Source organism: Protopterus annectens, chromosome 4.part1 (assembly GCF_019279795.1).
Source record: "Protopterus annectens isolate FY-2018-M chromosome 4.part1, PAN1.0, whole genome shotgun sequence".
NCBI lineage: Eukaryota > Metazoa > Chordata > Ceratodontiformes > Protopteridae > Protopterus > Protopterus annectens.
In genome coordinates, this window is record NC_056734.1 from 495,752,796 (window position 1) to 495,765,462 (window position 12,667).

Consider the following 12,667-nt stretch of genomic DNA (forward strand, 5'->3'; position numbering starts at 1 on the left):
TTCAGTGGAGACCCGGGGAGAAAAGCACCAAAAGAATAACATAAGTAACTGAACAGAAATACAATATTATGCACACACAATATTAAGAACACAAGTAATACAGAAATAAGAACTGTGAAAATGCTCCATAAACTAGTAAATAGAATAATTGCACATAAGGCCTAAAGCAGAATGTTGACTACAGAATTTAGATGACTTAAAAATATTCTATAGCATTAAGATACATCTCTCAGAGAAAGATAATCAGTGTAACATATGAAGAGAAATAGAGCTAAAATTAAGGTGAAGGAGAGATGGTGAGAATATAGTAGGAGAGAGGGAATTATCAAAATCAGATTCAAAATATGGACTGTTAAGAGGATTGGTTTTATTAGCAATCTCAATACCCACTGGTTTAGAACCATTTATCTGATTAAATATCAACTTTTCATGTAAACTGGCCTTGTTTCCTATATTATTTCTATTTTCAGGCACAGAAAGGGAATTTAAAAATTAGAATAATTTTGAACTGAATGTTTACCATTCTGTTATAAAGTTTTTTTTTTTTTTTAAATATTAACTTTACTGGGTGTAAGGGACTGTCATAGCAAAACAATACAGCTAAACAGTTAAAAGTTTAATTCTCTTACTCTTATGCCCAACTCCCTTCCCTCCCCATAAACACAACCTGACACAAATCAGTTAACTCTGAAGATCAATTTCAAAACTAATACACAAGCACCAGATTAACACTTTACAAAAGACAGTTTCAACCCCTTTACAATCCTGAGAAAGAACAGAGGTCTACTATAAAAAACCTCAGCTTATTGAAAATGCCAGTTTAAAAATGTGACAAAACAGAACTTCATACACACTTCAAAAAATACTTCAAAAAAGTTATACATCTTTAATGCTTTTACATTCAACAGTATTTATACTTAATACTTTAAATTTAAATATATTCTAATAAATACTGCTTGTTGAATGACCCCATATAAATCATAGTTCTTTGAAGTTTTTAACAGATTAAAAAATATGCATTTCTCATCTTTTTCTTTCAAAAACTGGGTACCAGCACAAAAAAAAAAAAAAAAAAAAACTAACAAACTGATTACACCGACTATGCTGCTTAGCCAAAGCTTACCCAGATTATACACAGGAACAGAACCAGACAGATCAGAAGTACTCAAAAGGATAAAACAAAATTTAAAGGCTCACCCCTCACTAATCCCACTATATTTGTTAGTGACCTAGGGTCACAGTAACTACAGCAAAAAATCTAGGTTTACTAATACATAGCGCAAATTATAGGTTAAGGGGGGAAAATATTGCTCTTTTTATTTAGTCATCACCTGATATAAAGCTACAAGCAGAAAGGACAAAAATTCAAAAAATGATGGATACAAAAAAAAAAAGACCAGTCATAGTTTTAACTGTCATGGAAGCAAACTAATAAGTTGTACTCTATGCTGTACGCTGTCATTGGTTTACTACCAGGTCTGTGCACTCAGAAAGGCTGATGTTAGCCACTAGGTGTCACACAATTACCATTTAACCTGAAAAATGTAAAGTTTATGTAAATGATCACTAAAGGTGAGTAAAACATGAAACAAAAGCTCTGGGCTATGATTAAAAAGAGTGACTTACTTCAGAACTAACAGTCTGTCCTTCTTTTACACTTTTTCTCATTCTGATTTCAATTTCATGGCGAAGAGCTGCAAGCTGACAGACACACAGGGGAAAAAGAAAATGCATTATGAACTGTTACATAACAGCAATTCTCTTTTGCCTTCAATCATTCACTTTCATTTACTTGTCTAGTTTGTGAAAAAATACATTCTCAGTGATTCTTTTACCAGTTTTAATTCTGACAGCAAGAAAAAAATATTTCTGGTTATCATCTTTCTTTCCTTTTCTTTACATGTCTAGTTGCACTTACACATGCATTCTTACAGCATCAGTCAATCTACATGATATTCGTCCAAGATGAGCCCTAGTCTGGTGGTACTTTTCTTTCCCAATAAGAAGCTGGCACCTTTTCAGCAAAGTCCTATGCTCAGTAACATTTGAGAACCTGGACAATGCCCACAGTAACTTAGCACTCAAGAGGGCAGTCACAAGTGGAGTCCCTCAGGGATCAGACCTTGGACCGCTCCTTTTTGGCATTTACTTTTCAGAAGTCAAGGCCAATGTCAGTGGTCTCTGGCTGACTAAATTTGCAGATGATTGCAAATTAGGAGTGGTCATTGAATCTCACACTGACACAAATGTTCTCCAGGAGGGGCTGACATAGACAAACAATTGGTGTCAGAGCCATAGACTAAAACTAAATGCCAAGAGATGCATAATAGCATCCCTTGGGAAGTCATCCATCCCTGGTAACTATCATATTGACAACACACCCCTTAGTGTTGACGCAGTAGTCAGGGACTTAGGGACACAAAAGTACAGTTTTGTACCTACCATAAATGTAGATGTTCGAGTGCTAATACAGCTGCAGTCATAACAGATGGGTTTTCCTGCCGTCAGGCGGGTCCTCGGTCGGCCGAATTCCAAAGTCTAAGTCCGGTGTCGGATGTCGTCGCTTCTTCCCTGACGTCAGTGCGACAGGGGTATAAAAGAACCAGCCGACGCCATTTTCTTCAGTTTTTCTTGCCCCAGATGTCAGGTGCCCCCAGAAGGAAGGCAATACATAAATTTATGTAATAATGCAATGCAATATAATCAAAAAACAGTAGTTGCAAGCAAATACACCATAAAAGAATACCCCAATCAGGTTGTATGAGGAGGTGTTAGCCATTAGGCCTGTCCCAAGAGGGGAAGGAGGGAGGGAAACCTGGACTGCAGCTGTATTAGCACTCAAACATCTACATTTATGGTAGGTACAAAACTGTACTATGTTCATCGTGCATACAGCTGCAGTCATAACAGATGGGTAGAATCCCAAAGCTAAAAAAGGGGTGGTAGGCACTAGGTGGAACTAGGAGGAGCCAGGATGCCCTGCAAGACTGCAGTGGCAAAGCCTGCTCTAGATTTGGAGTATAATGGTAGGTGATAGTACTTGGAGAAGGTATGTAAAGAACTCCAAGTGGCTGCTTCCAAAATATCTTTGGTAGGAACCCCCCTGAGGAAAGCTGCAGAGGTAGCTGTGGCCCTTGTGAAGTGAAATCTGATGCCTGCAGGTACAGTTTTACCATGAAAAGAGTAACAAAAGTGTATGCAGTGGGCTATCCATTTTGTAATTGTCTGCTTGGAAATAGGCTTTCCTTGAGCTCCTGTAGCATAGGACACAAAGAGTTGCTCTGATTTTCTGAAAGGCTTTGTTCTGTCCAAATAATAACGCAGCTGTCTGTGAATGTCCAAGGAATGTAGTAGGCTCTCCCCTTTCTTTTGAGGATTAGGGTAAAAGGTAGGTAAGTGGATAGCCTGATTCAAGGCTACCCTGGATACTACCTTTGGCATAAAGGACGGATTGGTTCATAAGGAAACTCTGCCCTGATGGAAAATGATGAAAGGCTGCACAGCCATGAGGGCTTGTAGTTCCGAAACCCTGCGAGCTGAGGTGACAGCCAGAAGGAAGGCTGTTTTCCAGGACAAATATTGCAGTTCTGTTGAAGCAGCTGGCTCAAAAGGAGGCAAGGTCAGTTTTTCTAGAATTAAATTGAGGTCCCAAGCAGGTACTGGTTGTTTCCTTGGGGGTTTTATATTCTTAGCCCCTCTGAGGAACTGTCTTAAGAGGGGGTGAGAGAATAAAGGAGGATCAGTGTTGTATTCTGCAGAAATGGCTGAGGCATGGATTTTGATGGAGGAGAATGAAAGTCCACTGCTTAGCATCCCAGCTAGGTACTGTAATATTTGAGGTAAATTCAGTATTCCAGGATTCTGACCCTTTTTCTCATTCCAGGCACAAAACCGTTTCCAATTTGTGGAGTAGGCTTTTCTAGTAGAAGGCCTTCTGGCCTCCAAAATGACATCCTGCACCTCCTTGGAGAGTAGGGTCTGTTGTGAATTTAAGGAATCTTCCATGCGGCTAGATTGAGTGTTTTCAGCTGACTGTGAAGGGTTTTGAAGTTGTGCTGAGTCAGTAGAAGAGGCATTAGAGGCAGGATCCATGGTGGGGAATGCGTCAGGCTTCTCAGAAGTGGGTACCAGTGTTGTCTTGGCCAGTCTGGAGCAATGAGAATCATCTTTGGTCTGCCTGCTCTGGTTTTTAATAGAACTTTGGGCAGCAGAGGAAGAGGTGGAAAGACATAAACTGTCATTGTTGTCCAACTGAAAGAGAGTGCGTCCACTTTCCAGGCCTGTGGATGAAAGGTCCTTGAGCAGAATTTTGCCAATTGGTGATTTCTGTGGGAGACAAAAAAGATCTATGTCTGGCCTTCCCCATGCTTGAATTATCTTTGTAAAAACTTGAGGATGCAACTTCCATTCGTGTGGATCTGTCATATTTCTGCTTAGGTTGTCTGCCAGCGTGTTTTCCTTGCCTGGCAGGTACTGTGCTTGAAGTTCGATTTGTAATTCCAGAGCCATGTTTCAAAGAGACATGGCTAGCCTGCATAGGGGGTATGAATGGGTTCCTCCCTGTTTGTTTATGTACCACATTACTGTGGTGTTGTCTGTCCTTATCAATAGCTGGCCTGGATGCAGTAGGTCTTTGAAAGCTATAAGAGCATTTATTACTGCTAGCATTTCCTTTTGATTGATGTGTAGGTGCTTTTCTTTTTGGGACCATTTGCCCTGAATGCACCGATCTGTCATGTGCGCCCCCCAGGCGTAGTCCGAGGCGTCTGTTGTGATGACTTGATTTGCTTGAGGCTTGCAGAATGGGAGACCTGTGTTTCTTTGGCATGCTTGAGCCCACCACAGAAATTCCTTTAGAAGACATGGAATCAGTGGTATTATTGTTTCCAAACTGTGGCTGTGTTGAGACCATAGGTTTTTTAGGTACCACTGAAGTTTCCTCATATGCAGCTTTGCACATGGGATTAGTAGGATGCAAGATGCCATGAATCCCAGAGCCTGCAGGATTTTCCTTGCAGTCAGCCTGGTGAAAGTTGCCAGTTTTCTGAAGTATTGAGTTAGTTGCCCTTGTTTCTCTGGCGTGAGGTAGGCCATCTGGGTGTTTGTATCCAAGCTGGCACCCAGGAAAATTATTGTTTGAGAGGGTATTAGCCTTGATTTCTTTTTGTTGACTGTGTATCCCAGAGAATTCAACAACATTATTACAAACGCCAGATGTTTCAGAAGTATGTGCTTGCTGTCCACTTGGATCAGGCAGTCGCCCAGATATGGGTATATTTGTATCCCTTGAAGTCTGCAGTAGGCGATTACTGATGCCAGGCATTTCGTGAACACTCTGGGCGCAGTAGATAAGCCAAAGGGCAATGCAGAGAATTGATAATGGGTTGAACCTGCAAGAAATCTGAGGTATCTTCTGCAATCTTGTCTGATTGGGACATGCAGGTATGCCTCCTTGAGGTCCAATGTTACCAGCCAAGACTCCTTGCCCAGCATGGGAAGAAGCTGCTGTAATGTGAGCATCTTGAATTTTGGCATGAGTAAAAATGTGTTTAGGATGGATAGGTCCAAAATAGGTCTCCAATCTTTTCCCTTCCTTGGTACCTGGAATAGTCTGGAATAAAAACCTTGACCCTGTTCTTGTGCAGGTACCTCTTGAATAGCTTTCATGTCCATGAGATCTGAAATTTGTTTTTGTGCCTCTGCCCTTTGATTGTGTGGCAGGTTTGGCATGCCTCTCATTTTTGGAAGGGTGTGAAAGTGGATTCTGTAGCCCCTGTCTATAATGTCCAGGATCCATTTGTCTTTTGTGACAATGTGACAATTTTTCGAAAATAATGCCAGTTTTCCGCCTAAAGGTGCTGCCATTTCAGCCTTGCTTGGCATGCAAAGGGGAAAGTCATTGGTTCTGCTTTCTGAATGGCTGTGAACTATTCTCACCACCTCTTTGTGTAGGTGCTTGCCATTGTCTGCCTCTAAACGATCCTTGAGACTGCCCTCTGCCCCTCGGGCATCTGTATTTACCTCTTTGGGGTCTGTCCGTGGTTGGAAAGGACCAATTTTTGGAAGGCCAATTTCTACTGAAACATGGAGGTTGTACCTGTAGGAAATCTTTCACTGTTTGCATTGATTTTGCCTTTTCCTCCATTTTCTTTAATACCTCCTCAGCTTTACCACCAAACAATACATCTTTTTGCAGAGGGGCATCTAGTAGTTTAGCTTTGACATGATCTGGTAAGTGTTGCTCTTTGAGCCAGGCATGTCTACGTATGACTGATCCTGTAATAGCAGCTCTACATGAGGCCTCTAAAGCATCAAAACCACATTGCAAGGTATGTTTACCCACTTGTTCTGCACTATGTATCAAATCCTGCAACTCCTTCAAGTCTGGTTGTTCAGGTTGTGACATTTTGCTTCTCAACTGTGATAACAGAAACTGTTGGTACTTTAACATATGGAACTGACAGTTTAATGCCCTCATGGTTAAGGTGGCCGAGGTGTACACCTTTTTCCCCCACCTTTCTAAAGCTCTGGAATCTCTCTCTGAAGGTAATGGGTTTTTAGCAGTGGAGGCCTTAATTCCCTTGGGACCCTGTGAAATAGTTTCTGGGTCAGCCGCATGGCTTTTGTATAGGAATTGGTGTGAGTCAGGAACCCGGTAATACCTGTCTGGCCTGACTGGAGCTGGAGGTAAAGAATCTGGGTTAAGGCAGGCCTCCGAATACACATCATCTAGAATGTCTAAGACAGGAGGTATAGCCAGAGGCCTGTGCTGAGGGAGCAAGAGGAAATCCCTAAGCCTTTTCTTGGAGTCTGAGTACTCTTGGCCTTCCCAGTGGAAGTGTTCCCTCAAGGTATGTAAGGTTTCCCCAAAAGAGTAATCCTCAGGGGGGGAGACAGAGGGAATGGACTCCTCTGCATCAGAATCTTCAAAATGGGAGTAAGAATGTTCCTAGTCTTCAGAATGTTCTGAAATAATGGAGGCCTGGTCCGAGGAGGGGGATTCTTCCGCCACTCTGGGCCTTTTGTCCGGGGGGGGGGTTGGGAGCCCCTGATAAGAGTAATCAAATCCTCAGCCATTTTGAGCATCTGCTTTTTAGGCATGGGGCCTTGAGAAGGGCCCTGTGGAGCTTGTCTTTTAGTATGCATGGCTGCTTTAGACTTAGTGAAAGCCTTGATGGAAAAAGAAGAGGAAGGCCTGAAGACACCTTGAGAGGTGGCAGGTCTGTATAAACTCTGAGTTTCACCGCCAAGAGTGGCTTCAGTGTCTGTAGTCGGGGTGAGGGCCGAAGAGCCTGCGACCTCGGGCACAGAAGACACCGCCAATGAAGTGTCGTTGGTAGTCAGGGGCTGCGTAGGTGCCTCACTGAGAACCGGACCACCTGTAGTCGGCTTTGGCGTGGTGTCGGTAGAAGTCGCGGACCTTGTATGTCGGTCCTTATCTTTGCGTCTTTTACTCAAAACTGGAGTCGGAGTATCCGACGACATAATGTAATTAAATTTTTTGCCAAAATAGTGTTGGGCGAACTCCGCCCGATGCTTAATAGTGCGTCTGTTGAATGTAGCACAAAAACGACAGGCCGAGATGTCGTGGTCTGGGCCTAAGCAAGGAATGCAGAGGGAATGAAAATCCTTATGCGGTATTTGCTTCCCACATGAAATGCAATTATTAACTTTGTCTGACATTGGTCTGAGGCAAGAAAAGTTTCTAACGGGTACTTAGCTTTCAAGAAGACTTCGGTTGAAAAATATTCGTAATCTCAGGAGCTGGCCGACCGGCACTTGCGAACTGCTTCTGCTTCGGGCACCGCGCGGCAAGAAATTCTGAAGAAAATGGCGTTGGCTGGTTCTTTTATACCCCTGTCGCACTGACGTCAGGGAAGAAGCGATGACATCCGACGCCGGACCTAGACTTTGGAATTTGGCCGACCGAGGACCCGCCTGATGGCAGGAAAACCCATCTGTTATGACTGCAGTTGTATGCACGATGAACATGATAGCAATCTAGCCTTTAACCATCACGTGTCTACAGTGGTGAGGAAATTATTCTATGTTGCGCAACTTATAAACAAAGGTATGGCATCCAAGTCCAAGGAAGTCATTGTTCCACTGTATTCGGCATTCTTCAGACCTATCATTTAGCACAATGCCCCCTTTGGAATGTACCTAACCAGGCATATCCAACAACTGGAATGTCAGCAGAGGTTCCTCACTAAAAGAATACAGGGCATAAGTAAAATGTCCTATGCAGACCGCCTCAAGGCCCTATCCCTGTATTCTGTCTCCTACAGGCTTTTGAGGGGAGATCTATGCCTGGCATACAGGGTGTTGTCAGACCCCACTCTAATGGACCTCCTCCATATCCACAAAACAAACAGCACCAGAATTACCGATTTAAAGACTTAAACCTTGCCTGTGATATAAATAGGACCTGCTGGAGGGAGAGAGAGAGGTATGTATCCCAGAGTCTACCCCATCAATGGAACAGGCTCCCTATCCATGTGAAGCAGAGTTCCTCCCTAACCCAATTCAAGTGCAACTTGGACAACTGGATGGGAAACCAGAAATTCATCCTTGGTTTGGCACCTATGTCTCTAATGGACACAGGTAACCTGCAAATGATTCATCCCCCAGGCCCATGCTTACACTTATCAAGGGTATCAAAACTTGTCAGATATTTGGGATACATGGCTAGGCTTTAAAAGGCCCTTGTGGTCGTTAGCCTACTAAACACCTATGAACCTATATACAAGAATGCTCATCTGCCAGTTCTTACTCTAGTCACCAGTGGGCACCCAACTGCAAATCAAGAAATAACAATGCAGTATTGGCATCACATTATTAAATCAAATAATGTATACCTGTCTGACTATACTCCAAAAGCAGCATCTGAAAAAGGGTACCTCCAACCCCTCCTATAGATGTATACCAATGCTAAGATCACTGCTACCTCAGAAATTAGAAATAATCTAACGTGTCATCCTGAACTAAGCATATATTTCCCCCCAAATTCACATTTTACTGTCCTGCTTTTCCAAGGATCACAATTACAGTCCAGAGAACATCTAGAGACATCCTTGAAAAGTCCTCTCCCCAGTGTGTTCTTTTACACTAATGGAAAAAAAATTGGGAAGTTAATAAAACAGTTCATGAAAATCTCTGAAACCACAATGGAAGAAGTCACAGACTAATCTTGAGAGATACCTCAACCTTGTGAGAAACAAGATATAGTTCCTCCTGTATAAGGGCCTGAACCTTGTAGATGAAATACAGTGGCGGATCCAGGAATCTGCAAAAGGGGGGGTGCAGATGTTCAACGCTTTCGGATCAATGATTTGAGTGTCAGCTATTTGTGCAGGCGTTATCATGATACAGATTTCTTCAAAGTGGTATACCCATCTCTGCAATAATGCAACCCTTATCTGTGACTCCAACAGAAACTTAGCTTGGCAATGAACTGCTGTGATCGCCAGTATCCCTACTGGCAACACAGTGATGGTCTTGTCTCTCGCATGTCCCCCAGACCCTCACTCCTAAAGAGAAGCCAGCAGGAGCCTTAAGCCACTAACTGAACGGGAGTCAGCTGGGATGTACTTGGAACTTTATCCCATTGATCCAGTGGAACTGGCACAAAATGGAACCATTCAATGGCAGAGATTATGAATAAAGTCAGGGGAAACTGTGGCTTTAAGTAACACACACCATCAGGCATAGGTAACCCTTCTATTTTTCCATATTTTGCTAAAATACTGTTACGTACATGTGGTCACAATAAAGAAATTACAACTAATTTTGCTTTATCATTAAACATTTAGCACACAAATACAGTAGTACAGTACAGTACAGCACCATTCAATAAAGATATGTGAACCACCTAGGAAACATGTCAAAAACTACCCAGCAGGGTGATGCCACCATGCTCAGATTCATTCACTGCAACTTGCAACCAGAAAACAACAAAAGGTTCAACAGACACAGACAGACATATACACACACACTGTGGATTCAATTCAACATGAAAAAGCATTTTAGGTGATTGCAGAACTGTAATACAACATTAAATGGAGTGTGTTCCCTTGTTCAGAGTTTCTATCTGCATGCTTCATAATGTGCTTCACATCACAAATGTCAGTAGTACATCCCTCACACACACTCAAAGATCAAGGGTAACACAGACATCCTTCTGAACCCTAACACCTTTCACCTGACCTTGAAACTGGGAGGGCTACATGAGTCTTGTCCTCTTCTCCTCAGCAGACAGGAACACACTGTCCAGTCCAGCTACCTCACCTTCTCCTCTCGCATGTGATTGTCACTGCATGTGCAGCACAGTAGCATCAGCCTCACCCACCTGCAGGAACTCTGCTAGTGCAGCAGCTGGACCGTGGTAGTACCATACCACATTCCTAGACCCAACTCCTTCAGTTTTACATCAGCACCCACTTTTTGAAGAATAAAAAGTATATAACTTTAACATCAGAGTCTGACTCAAAATCATCTTAAACTTTCTGAAATTAAGCCACCATCAACAACTCACCCCAACAACTCTAACAAAGTTCATTACTATTAGAAGAATGTTGAGTGTCTATATGCGCTGTGTGCAGCAGCTTAACAGACTCACACAACACCTCCCTTTTGTATACTATATAAATTACTCTAATTCTACATACATACATGCATACAGACAGACACACGTTTGAAGAGAATGAGAGAGGGAGAGATACATATATTTATACATTTTCTATAATAGATTATGATGCTTCTGTCTTGTTATTAAACAAACCTCAATCCACCAAAACAAATGTGGAAATGCAAAATTATGACAAGATAGATTTACTTGTAGTACTTAAACAATAAAGAAAACAGAATTTAGATATTAAATGTCAGCCACCTCTGAAATGTTATAAGTTATAATGAATAATCGTTTCCTATGGGAGCAACCTTACACCTTATTTATTAAACCACTGAACCTCAATGAGTTATAACAAGGAAAATATGTTGTGCTCAACACTTTTCAAGCCACCATAAACATTTAACAATTTACTACTCAGTTCAGTTTTTCAAACTTTCTAATTAAACTATGTGTAACAATGGCCGTAGCTTACTCTAAATAAAAGGCTGCCTTGCACCTGGTACTAAACTGAGAGGTTAAAATTCTTTGATTTCCCATTTTTTATGAAAGTATATACACATTTTGAAATCATTACCTTTTCTTCTGAGTCTTTAGGTTCAGTGAAGAATAAGGAGGTCAGTGAAGAATAAGAAAGTCAGGAAAGACGTTATCCGTGGTGGAAGGCTCCCTCTGAAACTTTTAGGTTTTTAAAGTGCATATTGGTAGGGATGACAATCTACAAAAATCTATAAACTTAAATGAAAAGTTATGTACCTACCATAACGTTCCATGTTAGTTGTCTTCTCGCCTTCTTTCTTGCTGGATGGGTTCGGAGCCGATCCTCAGCTCCGACTCGGCATATACTAAAGCTCGAGAGCTATTTTTACCGGCTTGAGGCTCCCCTATATCCCACAATGCTAGGCGCTAACTACCCAGATCTCGTTTGATAGCTAACACCATAGCAGTTCTGTCCTCAGAACAAAGGAGAAAGAGGAATACCCATATAGGAAGCCATACTAAGAAAAGGTAACCACGGGAGACCATACTGGTAAGAAAATAAGGCCCTGTAGGATCCTATCAGTCTGTCCAGGCTAGGGGGTTGGAGGGCAGGACGCAAGAAAGAAGGCGAGAAGAAGACAACTAACATGGAACGTTATGGTAGGTACATAACTTCTCAATGTTAAGTTGTCAATCTCGCCTTCATTCTTGCTGGATGGGACCGCATCGCTAGCACCTCAACCCTGGGTGGCTCATCGGAACAGACTCTTGAGGACGGTGGAACCAAAGTTAGCTCGGTTTCTGGAGGCCATGTCCAATTTGTAATGAGAAATAAAGGTATGGGGAGAGGCCCATGTGGCTGCCACACAAATAGAATCTAAAGGCAACCTATCCTGAAAGGCTATTGACGTAGCTAAGGCTCTAGTTGAGTGGGCTCTAGGTCTTGAAGGAAGTTCTTGATGCCTTAGTTCATAAATGAAAGTAATGACAGAGGCCAACTATCTAGAAAGGGTTACTTTGGAAACTGGAAGGCCTTTCTTCGCTTCAGCATAAGACAGGAAGAGCTGTTCAGATTTCCTAACTTGCTTGGTTCTATCCAGGTAGTAACGGAGTTGACGGTGAACATCCAAAAAATGCAACTTTTGTTCCACTCTGTTGGAGTTGGTCTATTTTCTATCTCCCTCAGCCCTACAGCGACTCCTTATATTATTACTTTAGTTTTTAAGTTAATCTGTTAGTTAATTTTCAGTTTAATATATATAGTTATTTTTAATCTTAGTCTCTTTGGTGTGTGTGGTGTGACCGGACTAAGATACTTTAGTGTGGGTGTGTGGTTGTGTGTGTGTTTTACTTGTCATCCCTTCAGGATGTCTAAAGAGTCCAAGGTCTCAGGCTTCAAGAAGTGTGACTCGTGCTGTCAGAAGATGTCTCTGACAGATGGTCACACTTCTTGTGTTTATTGTCTGGGCCCTCTGCACCTGCAGGACTCTTGTTCTGTAAAACTAAAGTAAAACTTAGCCCGAAGGCCTAATAATATAAGGAGTAGCGGTAGGGATGAGG

At 42.1% G+C, this 12,667-nt stretch overlaps 1 protein-coding gene across 4 annotated transcripts in view; it reads right to left on the reverse strand.

Moving 5' to 3' along the window:
* Positions 1 to 12,667, reverse strand: part of OPA1 (OPA1 mitochondrial dynamin like GTPase) — a 2,039,562-nt gene that overhangs the window by 1,112,107 nt on the left and 914,788 nt on the right. For all 4 annotated transcript variants that reach the window (XM_044070302.1, XM_044070304.1, XM_044070303.1 and 1 more), the window contains one exon: positions 1,627 to 1,701. In XM_044070302.1, coding sequence (XP_043926237.1) covers positions 1,627 to 1,701 — 75 coding nt within the window. The remainder of the gene's footprint in view (positions 1 to 1,626; positions 1,702 to 12,667) is intronic.